This window comes from Bubalus kerabau, chromosome 9, assembly GCF_029407905.1.
Source record: "Bubalus kerabau isolate K-KA32 ecotype Philippines breed swamp buffalo chromosome 9, PCC_UOA_SB_1v2, whole genome shotgun sequence".
Classification (NCBI taxonomy): domain Eukaryota; kingdom Metazoa; phylum Chordata; class Mammalia; order Artiodactyla; family Bovidae; genus Bubalus; species Bubalus kerabau.
The window spans coordinates 92,781,269-92,798,763 of NC_073632.1; the positions used below are offsets into that span (position 1 = coordinate 92,781,269).

General features: G+C 46.1%; 1 protein-coding gene and 2 pseudogenes across 1 annotated transcript in view; 2 read left to right on the plus strand and 1 right to left on the minus strand.

Annotated features, from left to right (window-relative positions):
• Positions 1-2,705: 2,705 nt before the first annotated feature.
• The window catches only part of LOC129659922 (tyrosine-protein kinase RYK-like), a 70,228-nt pseudogene continuing 55,438 nt past the window's right edge, over positions 2,706-17,495 (plus strand).
• On the plus strand, positions 8,710-10,773 carry LOC129619524 (UL16-binding protein 1-like; annotated as a pseudogene).
• Positions 14,579-17,495, minus strand: part of LOC129620118 (UL16-binding protein 3-like) — a 36,549-nt gene continuing 33,632 nt past the window's right edge. Inside the window, exon 5 of the mRNA XM_055535897.1 lies at positions 14,579-14,700. Within this exon, the coding sequence (XP_055391872.1) occupies positions 14,634-14,700 (67 nt within the window). The 3' untranslated portion in view covers positions 14,579-14,633. The remainder of the gene's footprint in view (positions 14,701-17,495) is intronic.

The window sequence follows — 17,495 nt, forward strand, 5'->3', positions numbered from 1 at the left end:
CCCACCAGGCTCCCCCGTCCCTGGGATTCTCCAGGCAAGAACACTGGAGTGGGTTGCCATTTCCTTCTCCAATGCGTGAAAGTGAAAAGTGAAAGTGAAGTCACGCAGTCGTATCAGACCTTTCGCGACCCCATGGACTGCAGCCTACCAGGCTCCTCCGTCCATGGGATTTTCCAGGCAAGAGTACTGGAGTGGGATGCCATTGCCTTTTCCATGAGTGAATGCTCAGTTCAGTTCAGTCACTCAGTCGTGTCTGACTCTGCGACCCCATGAATTGCAGCACGCCAGGCCTCCCTGTCCATCACCAACTCCCGGAATTCACTCAAACTCACGTCCATGGAGTCTGTCATGCCATCCCACCATCTCATCCTCTGTCGTCCCCTTCTCCTCCTGCCCCCAATCCCTCCCAGCATCAGAGTCTTTTCCAATGAGTCAACTCTTCACATGAGGTGGCCAAAGTACTGGAATTTCAGCTTTAGTGTCATTCCTTCCAAAGAACACCCAGGACTGATCTCCTTTAGAATGGACTGGTTGGATCTCCTTGCAGTCCAAGGGACTCTCAAGAGTCTTCTCCAACACCACAGTTCAAAAGCATCAATTTTTTGACGCTCAGCTTTCCTCACAGTCCAACTCTCACATCCATACATGACTACTGGAAAAACCATAGCCTTGACTATACAGACCTTTGTTGGCAAAGTAATGTCTCTGCTTTTCAATATCTTATCTAGGTTGGTCATAACTTTCTTTTTTTTTTTTTTTTACTGTCTTAAAACACTTTATTATTTTATAGAATGCTCACAACAGTAACACAAGAGTAGGTACTATTTTTATCATTCCCATTTTACAGATCAGGACACTGAAGCACAGAGAGGCTAAGTAACTTGCCTAAAACTACACAGCAGAGTTGGAACGCTGACAATCTGACACCAAAGGTTGCACTCTAAATTACTCTGGTATTTCCCACCTTTTACAAAATAGTTGAGTATTTCAACGAAGAAAGCAGTTCAACTTAAACTCCTTCCAAGGAGTAAGTGTCTTTTAATTTCATGGCTGCAATCACCATCTGCAGTGATTTTGAAGCCCAAAAAAATAAAGTCTGACACTGTTTCCACTGTTTCCCCATCTATTTCCCATGAAGTGATGGGACCAAATGCCATAATCTTAGTTTTCTGAATGTTGAGCTTTAAGCCCACTTTTTCACTCTCCTCTTTCACTTTCATCAAGAGGCTTTTGAGTTCCTCTTCACTTTGCACCATAAGGGTGGTGTCATCTGCATATCTGAGGTTATTGATATTTCTCCCGGAAATCTTGATTCCAGCTTGTACTTCTTCCAGCCCAGCGTCTCATGATGTAGTCTGCAGATATGTTAAATAAGCAGGGTGACAATATACAGCCTTGACGAACTCCTTTTCCTATTTGGAACCAGTCTGTTGTTCCATGTCCAGTTCTAACTGTTGCTTCCTGACCTGCATACAGGTTTCTCAGGAGGCAGATCAGGCGGTCTGGTATTCCCATCTCTTGAAGAATTTTCCACAGTTTATTGTGATCCACACATTCAAAGGCTTTGGCATAGTCAATAAAGCAGAAATAGATATTTTTCTGGATCTCTCTTGCTTTTTCCATGATCCAGCAGATGTTGGCAATTTGATCTCTGGTTCCTCTTCCTTTTCTAAAAACAGCTTGAACATCTGGAAGTTCGCAGTTCACATATTGCTGAAGCCTAGCTTGGAGAATTTTGAGCATTACTTTACTAGCGTGTAAGATGAGTGCAATTGTGCGGTAGTTTTAGCATTCTTTGGCATTGCCTTTCTTTGGGATTGGAATGAAAACTGACCTTTTCCAGTCCTGTGGCCACTGCTGAGTTTTCCAAATTTGCTGGCATATTGAGTGCGGCACTTTCACAGCATCATCTTTCAGGATTTGGAATAGCTCAACTGGAATTCCATCACCTCCACTAGCTTTGTTCATAGTGATGCCTTCTAAGGCCCCCTTGACTTCACTTTCCAGGATGTCTGGCTCTAGGTCAGTGATCACACCATCGTGATTATCTGAGTTGTGAAGATCTTTTTTGTACAGTTCTTCTGTGTATTCTTGCCACCTCTTCTTAATATCTTCTGCTTCTGTTAGGTCCATACCATTTCTGTCCTTTATCGAGCCCATCTTTGCATGAATGTTCCCTTGGTATCTGTAATTTTCTTGAAGAGATCCCTAGTATTTCCCATTCTGTTGTTTTCCTCTATTTCTTTACATTGATTGCTGAGGAAGGCTTTCTTATCTCTTCTTGCTATTCTTTGGAACTCTGCATTCAGATGCTTATATCTTTCCTTTTCTCTTTTGCTTTTCGCTTCTCTTCTTTTCACAGCTATTTGTAAGGCCTCCCTAGGCTGCTACTGCTAAGTCACTTCAGTCGTGTCCGACTCTGTGCGACCCCACAGATGGAAGCCCACCAGGGTCCCCCGTCCCTGGGATTCTCCAGGCAAGAACACTGGAGTGGGTTGCCATTTCCTTCTCCAATGTATTAAAGTGAAAAGTGAAAGTGAAGTCACTCAGTCGTGTCCGACTCTTGGCAACCCCATGGACTGCAGCCCACCAGGCTCCTCCATCCATGAGATTTTCCAGACAAGAGTACTGGTGTGGGGTGCCATTGCCCATGCTATCTGACTGCAAAGATTCTAGCTATGAGCCCATGATTCTAGAGGGAAAGGATGGGACACAGCAACTGGCAATCAGGAGCCAGCCGGTCTTTCAGGACAAGCCTGGCCAAGCTGGTTCGGCCCAGCCCAGCGGGCGGGACCCAGACGGGTGCGGCTGGAAAGGAGCGGGTAGAAAGAAACCAGCCAGAGCTATCTAGGTCTCAGATAATCCCCACTTCCGACCGGCAATCTCGCATTCCTGAGGAATTGGGATAGGGTCACAATGGCCTGGATGGGGGATTCCAAGCCCAGTCTTTGCTTTCTGCTTCTACTTCTGTTTTACCCGTTCAGGGCGACGCCAGGCGGTGAGTTCAGGGATGAACCTTCTCGGTTGTGGGTGGAGCGGGTGGAGGGAATGACTTAACCCGGGAAGGGGATGGGGGTATACAAGGGGGTTAGGGAAACTTTGTGTTGACCCCCGCTCTCCTCTGTCCCTTCCCCTAGCCCCTTTGCTCCTGGGGTTGGGGGCTTCCCCGGGCTGGTTACCCAGACTCAGGGCCGGAAAAGAGATGACTTTGGTGAAATAGTGGTGCCAGGAGTTTCGGAGGTGAAGTTGGTAGAAAAGGTGGCGAGAAAGCAGCAGGAAATGCTGCCCTCAAGACCCCGGCCTGCCCTTGCGAAGTGGGAGCCCTGGAGCCAGGGGGTTTGGGACAGGTGGCCTTCCCCGGGAGAAGAGACCCAGGTAACTCCTCGAAAACATGCCCTCCCCCGACCCCATCTGCTCACACAAACCCTTCACATCGGTACCGCTCTGTCCTTGAAAGACCAGCGCTCTTTACAGGTGATAAATTTCACCTGCAGAACAGACTGACGGAGTGCAGAGAAGGCAGGGCCGAGCTTGAGAGCGCGGAAGTGGCGGCCGCGGCTGGCCGCCACGTGCTACGACGAGATGAGCTGGGCGGCGGCCGAAGCTCGGGTCTGTGAAGGGCCTCGGGCGGCGGTGGCGACGGCCCGCGGCCCAGCTTCTCCTGGGCGGCAGAGGCGCGGTTCCGAGCGGGATGGATCTGCGGGACCTTCTCCCGGGGGCCGCGCATCCTGCGGGCTGCCTCTGCCGCCGGTGCTGCTCCTGGTGGCTCTGCTGCGCTCGCGCCAGCCCGGCTACGCCCGCCCTCCGCCCCTCCAGCTCCCAGCGCCCTGCCACCAGCAGCCGGGGTCGGGGGAGGTGGTGGGGGAAGGGGCAGGGGGAGGGAGGTCAGCGCGACCCTCTACCTGAGCGAGAACCGGTTGTGTTGGCTCTTCGGTCTTGATGCATAACTTCATTATGTGAGAAATGACCTTATTCCAGTAAAGAATCTGCCTGCGATGCAGGAAGCCCAGGTTTGATTCCTGAGTTGGGAGGATCCCCTGGAGAAGGGAATGGCAACCGACTCCAGTCTTCTTGCCTGGAGAATCCCATAGACAGAGGAGCCTGGCGGGCTACAGTCCATGGGGTCGCAGAGTTAGACAGGACTGAGCGATTAACACTAATCCTTTAACCTGTTAATACTCAGCGAGACAAATTCCCTGCCCTTCACTTGGCTTACAAAGTCAGAGTTTGAACATAAAGCAGGTTTCCAAGTAAACAATTTCGTGGGAATTCCCTCTTCATCGTTTCTACTTGGGGGGCAGTTGTCACGCATTGTATCTGTGTTTCGGACTGAGTTTTCCTGTTCTGGCAAAGTAGATTCTGAGGTTATAAGAATCTTTAATCTTCCAATACAGCTCCACTTGACAGTAGTCTTCAAGAAGCTTTAGTCTTAACGTTGAAACGACGAAAAATGTGCCACAAAAAATTTGAAGAAGTAACCACTTCAGTTTTGTACAGAATCACCAGCAGAACTATTTATGATCCTGTTCATGCAGCTCCAACCCCTTCTACATGTGTTTTATATCAGCACAGGCGTTTACTCTGCAGCAATATTTTGTAATAATAATAGCAGCTGTTTTGCACCTTCATAGTATGAAAATGACTGAACTGGATGGCAGCATCAGTGCCCAGAAGTTCCCAACAGTAGACATGTTGCAGATGACTCAGTGTCTGCGAGGCGATACACCCAACAGTGCAACTCCCATCTCCAGTTATTTTACCCTTGGGAGAGAGGAGTGGAGTTGAAAAGTGTCACTTTTTGGAGACAAAAGCTAAGGTGAAGGATATTGAGATATCCAGGGAGATCAGTTTTTATCAGTTTAGTCGCTCAGTCATGTGGGACTCTTTGTGACCCCATGAACTGCAGCACGCCAGGCCTCCCTGTCTATCAGCAACTCCCAGAGTCCACCCAAACCCATGTCCATTGAGTCAGTGATGCCATCCAACCATCTCATCCTCTGTTGTCCCCTTCTCCTCCCGCCTTCAATCTTTACCAGCATCAGGGTCTTTTCAAATGAGTCAGCTCTTTGCATCAGATGGCCAAAGGATTGGAGTTTCAGCTTAAACAGTCTTCCCAATGAACACCCAGGACTGGTCTCCTTTAACATGGACTGGTTGGATCTCCTTGCAGTTCAAGGGATTCTCAAGAGTCTTCTCCAACACCACAGTTCAAAAACATCAATTCTTTGGCACTCAGCTTTCTTTCTCGTCCAACTCTCACATCCATACATGACCACAGGAAAAACCATAGCCTTGACTAGATGGACCTTTGTTGACAAAGTCTCTGCTTTTTAATATGTTGTCTAGGTTGGTCATAACTTTCCTTCCAAGGAGTAAGCATCTTTTAATTTCATGGCTGCAATCACCATCTGCAGTGATTTTGGAGCCCAAAAAAATAAAGTCAGCCACTGTTTCCACTGTTTCCCCATCTATTTGCCATGAAGTGATGGGACCAGATGCCATGATCTTAGTTTTCTGAATGCTGAGCTTTAAGCCAACTTTTTCATGCTCCTCTTTCATCAAGAGGCTCTTTAGTTCTTCTTCCCTTTCTGCCATAGTTCAGTTCAGTGCAGTTCAGTCGGTAAGTCATGTCCAACTCTTTGCGACCCCATGAATCGCAGCATGCCAGGCCTCCTTGTCCAACACCAACTCCTGGAGTTCACTCAAACTCATGTTCATCGAGTCGGTGATGCCATCCAGCCATCTCATCCTCTGTCATCCCCTTCTCCTCCTACCCCAAATCCCTCCCAGCATCAGAGTCTTTTCCAATGAGTCAACTCTTCGCATGAGGTGGCCAAAGTACTGGAGTTTCAGCTTCAGCATCATTCCTTCCAAAGAAATCCCTGGGCTGATCTCCTTCAGAATGGACTGGTTGGATCTCCTTGCAGTCCAAGGGACTCTCAAGAGTCTTCTCCAACACCACAGTTCAAAAGCATCAATTCTTCAGTGCTCAGCTTTCTTCACAGTCCAATTCTCGCATCCATACATGAGTACTGGAAAAACCACAGCTTTGACTAGACGGACTTTTGTTGGCAAAGTAATGTCTCTGCTTTTTAATATGCTGTCTGAGTTGGTCATAGCTTTTTTCCCAAGGAGCAAGTGTGTTTTAATTTCATAGCTGCAGTCACCATCCACAGTGATTTTGGAGCCTAAAAAAATAAAGTCTGTCCCTGTTTCCATTGTTTCCCCATCTATTTGCCATGAAGTGATAAGACCAGATGCCATGATATTAGTTTTCTGAATGTTGAATCTTAAGCCAACTTTTTTACTCTCCTCTTTCACTTTCATCAAGAGGCTCTTTAGTTTTTCACTTTCTGCCATAAGGCTGGTGTCATCTGCATATCTGAGGTTACTGATATTTCTCCCGGCAATCTTGATTCCAGGTTGTGTTTCTTCCAGTCCAGCATTTCTCATGATGTTCTCTGCATAGAAGTTAAATAAACAGGGTGACAATATACAGCCTTGACAAACTCCTTTTCCTATTTGGAACCAGACTGTTGTTCCATGTCCAGTTCTAACTGTTGCTTCCTGACCTGCATACAGATTTCTCAAGAGGCAGATCAGGTGGTCTGGTAGTCCCATCTCTTGAAGAATTTTCCACAGTGTGTTGTGATCCACAAGTCAAAGGCTTTGGCATAGTCAGTAAAGCAGAAATAGATGTTTTTCTGGAACTCTCTTGCTTTTTCTATGATCCAGCAGATGTTGGCAATTTGATCTCTGGTTCCTCTGCCTTTTCTAAAACCAGCTTGAACATCAGGAAGTTCACGGTTCACATATTGCTGAAGCCTGGCTTGGAGAATTTTGAGCATTACTTTACTAGCGTGTGAGATAAGTGCAATTGTGCAGTAGTTTGAGCATTCTTTGGCATTGCCTTTCTTTGGGATTGGAATGAAAACTGACCTTTTCCAGTCCTGTGGCCACTGGTCATAACAAACACCCTCTTCCAACAACACAAGAGAAGACTCTATACATGGACATCACCAGATGGTCAACACCGAAATCAGATTGATTATATTCTTTGCAGCCAAAGATGGAGAAGCTCTATACAGTCAGCAAAAACAAGACCAGGAGCTGACTGTGGCTCAGACCATGAACTCCTTATTGCCAAATTCAGACTTAAATTGAAGAAAGTAGGGAAAACCACTAGACCATTCAGGTATGACCTAAATCAAATCCCTTATGATTATACAGTGGAAGTGAGAAATAGATTTAAGGGCCTAGATCTGATAGATAGAGTGCCTGATGAACTATGGAATGAGGTTCGTGACATTGTACAGGAGACAGGGATCAAGACCATCCCCATGGAAAAGAAATGCAAAAAAGCAAAATGGCTGTCTGGGGAGGCCTTACAAATAGCTGTGAAAAGAAGAGAAGCGAAAAGCAAAGGAGAAAAGGAAAGATATAAACATCTGAATGCAGAGTTCCAAAGAATAGCAAGGAGAGAGAAGAAAGCTTTCCTCAGTGATCAATGCAAAGAAATAGAGGAAAACAACAGAATGGGAAATACTAGGGATCTCTTCAAGAAAATCAGAGATACTAAAGGAACATTTCATGCAAAGATGAGCTCGATAAAGGACAGAAATGGTATGGACCTAACAGAAGCAGAAGATATTAAGAAGAGGTGGCAAGAATACACAGAAGAACTGTACAAAAAAGATCTTCACAACTCAGATAATCACGATGGTGTGATCACTCACCTAGAGCCAGACATCCTGGAATGTGAAGTCAAGTGGGCCTTAGAAAGCATCACTACGAACAAAGCTAGTGGAGGTGATAGGATTCCAGTTGAGCTATTCCAAATCCTGAAAGATGATGCTGTGAAAGTGCTGCACTCAATATGCCAGCAAATTTGGAAAACTCAGCAGTGGCCACAAACATTAATAGTAGATATTAAATATTGAATATTTCCCAGTTCATGTGAACCTGATATTCATTTAGGTTAATTTCTCTTGTAATTGTTCGATTTGTAAGGGCTTACTTTTTTTAAATCCAACTGAATAGAGCTCATTTACAATGTAACCTCAGCAATATCAAATAAAGACATGCACTGACTCACACACATCCAGACATAGTTTTGTTTTTCCTCTCTCCTTGCTAAGACTATTCCATTTCCCTAATAGATCCCCTCCTCTACCACCTGCCTCGAAAGTTCTGGATTTTCTCTTTCATGCCATGTGGGCCAGGCCTTTCTCCAGGCTTCCAAGACCCATCCTAGTGGGAGATCAGCAGCATCTCCCCAGCCTTGCTAAGTCCTGTGACCCCTAAATGTGAACTCTCCCTTCTCCAGCTTGGGTTCTGTGCTCATCCTCCCCCACTTCCTCAGAACCACACACCTGACCCCTCTTCCTCAGAAGCAGCCCTCCCATGCTCCCCATCTCCCCTCAGGACACTGGGCTAGATTCTGCCAGTTCTCTAGGTTTAGGGCTTTCCTTCTGATCCGGCCTGGCACAGCTCTGGAAAAAAATATGTTGGCTAATGCTAGGTGTTGGCCTTGTGAACAGAGTGGACATAATATTGCATGGCTTCTTGCCTGACAGAGGCTTCATCCTCTTCCTCAGCCTGTAACTGCTGAGGGTGGTGCCAGGCAGGGAGGTCCTTGCTCAGAGAGCCCAGACCTGCAGCTTTATTCTGCTCTCACATAACTGGGGGTGGAGAGATGCCGGGAGGGCTATGGATCTCTTTTTCCCGACCCCACCCTTGCTGTGTTTTGCCTTCACAGATGCTCACTCTCTTTCCTATCATTTCGCCATTGGTCCTCAGACCAGACCTAGGCAACCATGGTGTGTGGTTCAAGACCAGGTGGATGGAAAGGCTTTTCTCTACTATGATTGTGGTGGGTCTAAGATCAAGTACATAAGTCCATTGGGAGAGGAAATGAAAACTACAGAGGTCTGGAAAACACAAGCTGAAACATTCAGAGACATTGGGCATCAGGGAGTTGCTCAAGGAGCAACTGCCTGACATTACGTGGAGAAACACAGGGTCCTGGGTGAGTTAGGTTGGTGGGAATGTAAATTGACACAATCACTATGGAAGACGGTATGGAGATTCCTTAAAAATCTAGGAATAAAACTACCATATGATCCAGCAATCCCACTACTAGGCATATACCCTGAGGAAACCAAAAGAGAAAAAGACATATGTATCCCAATATTCATTGTAGCACTATCTACAATAGCTAAGACATGGAAACAACCTAGATATCCATCAACAGATGAATGGATAAATAAGCTGTGGTATATCTATACAATAGAATATTACTCAGCCATAAAAAGGAATGCATTTGAGTCAGTTCTAATGAGGTGGATGAACCTGGAGCCTATTATACAGAGTGAAGTAAGTCAGAAAGAGAAAAACAAATACCATATATTAACCCATATATGGAGAAGGCAATGGCACCCCACTCCAGTACTCTTGCCTGGAAAATCCCATGGACGGAGGGGCCTGGTGGGCTGCAGTCCATGGGGTCGCTAGGAGTCGGACATGACTGAGTGATCTTCACTTTCACTTTTCACTTTCATGCATTGGAGAAGGAAATGGCAACCCACTCCAGTGTTCTTGCCTGGAGAATCCCAGGGACGGGGGAGCCTGGTGGGCTGCCGTCTATGGGGTCACACAGAGTTGGACATGACTGAAGCGACTTAGCAGCAGCAGCAGCAGCAGCAACCCATATATATGGAAAATATTATGAATCTATTTGCAGGACAGCTGTGGAGAACAGACTTATGGACATGGTGGGGTGGGAGAAGGAAGGAGAAGAGCAGGACAAATGGAGAGAGTAACATGGAAACAAATACACTACCATATGTAAAATATATAACCAATGGGAATTTGCTGTATGACTCAGGGAACTCAAACCAAGGCTCAATAACAACCTAGAGGGGTGGGATGAGAGGGAAGTGGGAGGGAGGTTCAAGAGGGAGGAGACATATGTACACCTATGGCTGATTCATGCTGATGCATGGCAGAAACCATACAATATTCTAAAGCAATTATCCTTCAAGTAAAAAATAAATTGAAAAAGAAAGTCCAAGGGCAGGAGGGCCAGATTGAGGGCTTAGCTACATTCATTGTTTTCAGGTAAAAAATAAAGGATATTGTCCTTTCCTAGTAGTCCAGTGGAAGGACCAAGACTTGGAGGAGAGACCAGAGCCAGATTAGGTGGGCCCAGGGGAAGTGGACCCAAGTCGGGCAAAGATTCTGTCAAGCCCAGAAGCTGAGCTTTCCCACAGTAGAGGCAGGCCCTCTCACCCTACAGGGCAAGATAACGTGTTGGTGTGAAGAGGATGGACACACCAGTGGATACTGGCAGTTTGGTTTCAATGGACAAATGTCCTCTTTGACTCAGAGAATGAACACTGGACAGTCGTTCATTCTGGAGGGAAATAGATGAGAGAGAAGTGGGAGAAGGACAGAGCTGTGACCAACTTCTTCAAGAAGGTCCCCATGGGAGACTGTTGGGCCTGGCTTCAGGATTTCTTGGTGCGCTGGGAGGAAATGTTGAAGACCATGGGTAAGTGAGATGAGGAGAAGTGGTAGTCCACTCAAAGGGACATGGACCCACCCCTCTGTGTGTGTGAGTGTGTGTTTGTGAAAGTGATTTATTCAAGGTGAGTCATTCCTGGGAGAACAATGGCCCTGGGGATGCTCTGTGATCCTCTTTCCTCTTCCACCTCCTGACATCTCTCCCTCACAGCACAGGCCTTTGAACCATTGTACATGGATTCTTGCTGACCCCTAACATGAGGGCACCCCTCCGATTCTAAAGATTTCCTTCTTACTGACCCTCTCTCTACAAACGTTTTAAAAATATTAGCTATTCTAGTTCTGGAAATCTGTTGATACCGCCTCAAACATCAGCTCCTGAGAGGACTTAATCTGTTCCCATCCTTGTGTTGCCTCATCTGACGTCACGCAGGACTGAGGGGCTGTATGGGGACCCTTGCTCGCCCATCCACTGTCTGAGCTCTGTGGAGATGGGGCACCTCCCTTCCTCCATCTCACCTCAGGACCTGTCACAGGGGCTGCCATATGGTTGGTTGAAATGACTGCATGACACAGAGACAGACTTGTGAACAGAGCAGGGGAAGGACAGGGTGGATGAACTGAGATGGTAGCAGTGACGTATATGCACACTGAAAGTGAAAGTTGCTCAGTCATGTCTGACTCTTTGCAACCTCATGGACTGTATGGAATTCTCCAGGCCAGAATACTGGAGTGGGTAGCCTTTTCCTTCTCCAGGGTATCTTCACAACCCAGGGATCAAACCCAGGTCTGCCACATTGCAGACGGATTTTTTACCAGCTGAGCCATCAGGGAAGCCCAAGAATACTGGAGTGGGTAGCCTATCCCTTCTCCAGCGGATCTTCCTGACCCAGGAATTGAACCAGGGTTCTGCATTGCAAGCCAATTCTTTACCAACTGAGCTATCAGGGAAGCCCCTAAATACACACTGCTGCTGCTACTGCTAAGTCACTTCAGTCATGTCCGACTCTGTGCGACCCCATGGACTGCAGCCTACCAGGCTCCTCCATCCATGGATTTTCAAGGCAAGAGTACTGGAGTGGGGTGCCGCTGCCTTCTCCAATATACACACTATCATGTGGAAAATAGCTAACCGGTGGGAAGCTGCTATATAACGCAAGGAGCCCAGCCTGGCACTATGTGATGGCCTAGAGGGTTGGGATGGGGGCAGGGCAGGAGGCTCAGGATGGAGGGGGTATATATATATAATTATGGCTCATTTGCTTTGTCCTACAACAGAAACCAACATAGCATTGTAAAGAAATTATCCTCCAATTAAAAAACAAAAACAAAAACAAAACCCAGACTCTATAGTAGGGTACCTGGGTAAAGGGGGTTGAGGAGGCATCTGCTCAGTTTGGGGTATGCAGAAGGGCTTCACTCTTATTTTCCTTGCAGTATCACTAACCGAAGCTCTCCTCACAGTCCAGTCGACAACCACAGCCATCAAGTCCATCACCTTGATCCTCTCTGTGGTCCTCATGGATTTCATAACAACTGGTTTCATCAGCCCGGATCCTGGGCTGAGTCCTTTCCAGAAACAGGTACTGAGGGCAGAATTCAGAGGGAAGGCAGGGGCATGGGGCCTGGTGTGAGGCTGGGGAAGGTGAATCCCAGCCCACCCCTGCCCCTCACTGAACCTCCTCACCCTGGAAATGAGCAGGGGGATAAGACCCCATATCACCTGAGAGCAGAACTCGACAAGCTCAGCCCTGAGTTCTGAAAAGTCCCCACTGTCAGGTGACATTGTGAAAAGGGAGGGGCCCTCACTAGGCTGAGGGCCTATTGATGCTTTAAGGGTTCAGCCAAGTCCCCTGACTGAGCACAGACTGCTGGCTGACAGGGCCCCCAGTAGGTGGTGTGAGAACAGCAGGCACTCAGGGCGAGGGCAGGACTCATGGGGGCTGAGAGCAGCACGGGGGCTCCACATGATGTGTCAGCGGGGAGGGGACCCACCCAGGGGCCAAGATGAGAGGGGCCGGGCTCTCATCCCAGGAGGAAGGGGTGGGAAGGCCTTTGCAGACCCAGCTCCAAAGGCCCATTCTCACAGGAAGTGGCTTGGGTCAAGAAGGCAAGGCAGGAGCCCCACAGCAGAGACTGTGAGAAGGGCTGAGGCCAGGCCTGTGATCCTGGAGAAGCAACAGTTTGGACTCAGCCTGTGGCCTGCAGGTCACCAGCTTCCTGGGGACCCAGAGCCTCCATCACTGAGCGGCCCTGCCTTGAGCAGAGGTGCCTGGGGATGGTGGCCCTGAGCTGGGTTGGGGGCACCCAGCTGGGCGGGGCCAGGAAGAGATGGGGGGCAGGGACCCTGGTCCTGAGGGCTGTGTGTGCTGCTGGCTCAGAGGCTGGAGGGGAGTGAAGGAAGGAGGTTTGCCTGCAGCCCTCCAAGGCTGTCAGGAAGCAACGCCCCTCCTCCGAGGACCTGCTCCCTGGTCCTTTAGGCCCCCCTCGGGGAGGATTTAGACCTGAGTAAAGGGAGCAGATTGATTCCTCACTGGCTCCAGTCCTGAGCCTGAGCATGGGGTGTCAGGGCCTGGGGTGACTCTGTGATGCAGAAAGGAAGGAGGAGATGACCAGAAGCTTCTGGGCCTGGGGTGGGGGTGGGGACGGAGGACATAGGAGCCCCTCAGGGAGGGCGGGGCTGGAGGGGGGCTGGCGAGGGGCAGCCCCAGGAATGTGACGGGAGTTCCTCAGTTTCCTGGACCAATACCTGTTTCTTTTCTGCAGGAGACTATCTTCCCAGGAAGCCCCTGACAGGTGCTCTGTTGGCTTCAGGACCCAGTCTTTGCTTGGCTCCTTTTGTTCTCTTGCTGTTCATCTTAGAGCCAAGAGATCAGACCTTAGGAGTCCCAAGTCTGTCTACCAGTTATGATGATACAGTGGCTGCACCATCTGCATCTCCTGTCACATCTGATGAGCATCCTCCTCAATCTTTATTTTTTTCAAATCTCCTTTCCCACTTCCTCTTGGTGTTGAGTGATGCAATCTCTGCACTGGTAGTTTCAACTGCTTGAACAAGAGATCACCACAAACATAACACTTTCAGTCTTCTAGTTTTTGGAAAATTAGACTTTTCCCTGCATCGTGACCTTATTCTTAAAAATGATGATATTGCTGGGAAAATACATCTGCTATTACAGGACTCAGTGTTTTTTTTCTATATCCAGGGAAACAACTTCATTATATTTTCAAAGGAATAAAATTTTACATTGACTGGTTCCCTTCATAATTTATTACCCTATTGGTGCTGAGTCATGTTCGACTCTTTGCGACCCCATGGACTGTAGGCCACCAGGCTCCTCTGTCCATGGGATTTCCCAAGCAAGAATACTGGAGTGGGTTGCTATTTCCTTCTCCAGGAGATCTTCCTGATCCAGGGATCGAACTCATGTCGCCTGTGTCTCCTGTACCTCATTCGTTGGCAGGCTGATTTTTTACCACAAGCGCCACCTGGGAAGCCTTTATAGTGATTCTTAAATCAACATCTCTATATTGCAGAAAAGTTAAGTACTTCATGCCTGTTTTCTAATCCAGGAGAAAAGTCATGGTATTTCCCCATTCCTCCACATTATGGGATTAAATAAAACCAATGATAATGCTTTATTTCTTGTGGAAACGGAGAATTTAAGGATCATTCCTAAAGTAACATGCAGTCCAGCTGTGAAGTGATCCTTAAATTCTCTGGATTTTTAAATGTATATTTCACCATATCCCAACAGTAGGTCATGTGTTCACCCTACTATGCAGCCATCTGGGTGTTAGTTCCAGGCTGGAAAACATAGACTAAAAGCCATGTAGACAGAGGCCAACCTCAGAGATACTGTGGGCTGGGTTCCAGACCAGGGCAATAAAGTACATTTCACAATAAAGGGAATCACACGAATTTTTTCATTTCTACTGCACATAATATTGTGTTGATGTTGAAGTCTGTTAAGTGTGCAATACCTTTATGTCTAAATAAACAATGTACAGACCTTAATACACAACACTTTGTTTCTAAAATAAAATATGTTGAGCATCATCTGAGCCTCCAGGAAGTCACCATGTTTTTGCTGGTAGAGGGTCCCGTCTCAGTGTCTGTGGCTGCTGAGTAATCCGGGTAGTGGTTGCTGAGGGTTTTGGTGGGTAGTGCAATTTCTGAAAATGAGACAGCAATGCAATTTGCCACATCATTTGACTCTTCCTTTCACAGAATCCTCTTAGCATGCAATGCTCTTTGACAGCGTTTTACCCATAGTAGAACTTCTTTCAAAATTGGAGATAATCCTCTCAAATCCTCCTCCTGCCTTTTCAACTAAATTTATTCTAAACTTAAAATATTCTAAGTCCTTTGTTGTCATTTCAACAATCTTCACAGAATCTTCACCAGGAGTAGATTTTATATCAAGAAACCACTTTGCTCATCCATTAGAGTCAACTCTCATTTATTCCAATTTTATCATTAGATTGCAACCATCAGTCCCATCTTTACATTAGGCTCCACTTCTAATTCTAGCTCTCTTGCTATTTTCACCACATCTGTAGTTACTTCTACAAAAGTGAACTCTTGAACCCCTCAAAGTCATCTAAGAAAGTTAAAATCAACTTCTAAATTTCTATTAATGTTGAAATTTCAACCTCTATTCATGAATCATGAATGTTTTGGGTGGAACTTATAATCATGAATTCGCTTTAGAAAGTTTTCAATTGACTTTGCCCAGATCCATCAGAGGAATCACTATTTGTGGCAGCTATAGCCCTACAGAAACTATTTCCTAAACACCACGACTTGAACATCATGACTACTCCTTGATTCATGGGCTGCAGAATGGATGCTGTGTTAGCAGGTGTGAAAACAACATGAATCTCATTGTACTTCTCCATCAGGGCCCTTGGGTGCTTTCTCAATGAGTAGTGATATTTTGAAAGGAATCTTTTGTGGGAGCAGTAGGTCTCAGCAGTGGATTTAATATTTTTGGTAATCAGTGTTGTAAACAGATATGCTGTCATCTCGACTTTGTTGTTCCATTTGCAGAGCACAGGCAGGGCAGGTTTAGCATAATTCTGAAAGTCACTAGGATTTTCAGAAGGTAGGTGAGGCCTGGCTTCAACTTCAAGTCACCAGCTGCATTAGGCCCTAACAAGAGAGTCAGCCTATCCTTTGAATCTTTGAAGCCAGGCACTGACTTCTTGCTAGCTATGCAAGTCCTCGGGGGCATCTTCTTCCAATAGAACACTCTTTTCTCTACACTGGAAAGCTCTAATTTAGGATAGCCATCTTCAGAGATTATTTTATTAGATCTTATGGATGACTTGCTGCAGCTTTGGCATCATCCCTCTCTCTTCCACTCTGCGCTTTAAGTTAGGAAGATGGCATCTTTCCTTAAAACTCATGAACCAACCTCTACCGGCTTTCAACTCTTTTTTCTGCAGCTTCCTCACCTCCTTCAGCCTTCATAGACTTGAAGAGAGCTAGGGCCTTGCTCTGGATTAGGTTTTGGCCTAAGGCAGTGTTGTGTCCTTTCGTCCAGTCCACTGAAAGATTCTCCATATCAGGAGTAAGGCTCTTTTGCTATCTTCTCCTTTGTGTGTTCACTGGAGGAGCACTTTTGATTTCCTTTAAGAACATTTCCTTTGCTTTCACAACTTGACTATTAGGGGGAAGAGGCCTAGTTTCTGGCCCATCTTGGCTTTGACATGCCTTCTTCAAAAGCTTAACCATTTCTATCCCTGCATTTAAAGTGAGAGAGGCATCACCTGAGCTGCTCGGACCTGGGAAGAGCACAAAACGCAGGCCCATCCGAGTCTGCGCCTCTGAGGACTACCCGAGTGCCTGAACCTGAGCGGCTTGGACCTGGGAGGTGCATGCAGCCCAGGGCCGGCCTCAGATTGTTCCCGGCGGAACAACCTAGAGCCCGAGCAGTGTGGGCAGGGAGGCTACACATGCCGTGAGCGGGGGCAGACCCAGTGTGGCTGAGGCACTTCGAGCGCACGCCAATGTTATTTGTTTGCAGCATCCCTCCCTCCCTCCCCACAGCACGACTGAACAAGTGAGCCTAAAAAAAAAAAAAAAAAAAAAAAAGTGTCCTCCACCGTCCCCTTTGTGTCAGGGCGGAAACCAGACACTAAAGAGACCAGCAAACAGAAGAAGCTATAACATAGGGAAACGCCTTGGAAGCTACAGGCAATAGATTAAAACCCTGTGGTTACTACGGACTACATAGGAAGGGCCTATAGATCTTGAGAAATATAAGTCGGACCAAGGAACTAGCCAAAAATGAACTGAACCCACAATACTCACAACAAAACCAGAGAAGGTCCTAGATGTATTTTTACTATTTTTATGATCATTCATTCTTTCTTTCTTTTTTCTTAATTTTTTTAAAAAAATTTTAAGTCCTCTAGTGTTCCTTTAATTTTCACTTTTATAACCTATTACTTTGCAAAAAAAAAAAAAGACCCTATTTTTTTCTTCTTCAGCAAACTTCATATATATATATTTTATAATTTTTTGACCTTTTTTTTTTCTTCTTTTCTTTAACATTGTATTTTTGAAATTCCAAACTCTACTCTAGAATTTTAATTTTAGCTTTTTGGTATATGTTATCAATTTTGTACCTATAGTTTTTTTTATAATTTCTGTGACTTTTTTTTTCCTCTGTTTCTTTCTCTTCTTCTTTTATATAACATTGTATATCTGAAATTCCAAACTCTACTCTAGATTTTTAATTTATGCTTTTTGGTATTTGATATCAATTTCATACCTGTATTTTCTTTATAATTTTTGCGACATTGTTTGTTTTTGTTTGTTTGTTTGTTTTCTCTCTTTATTTTTCTTCTTCCTTTTTTTTAACATTGTATTTTTGAAATTCCAAACTCTACTCTAGATTTTTAATTTTTGCTTTTTGGTATTAGTTATCAATTTTGTACCTGTATTTTCTTTATAATTTTCA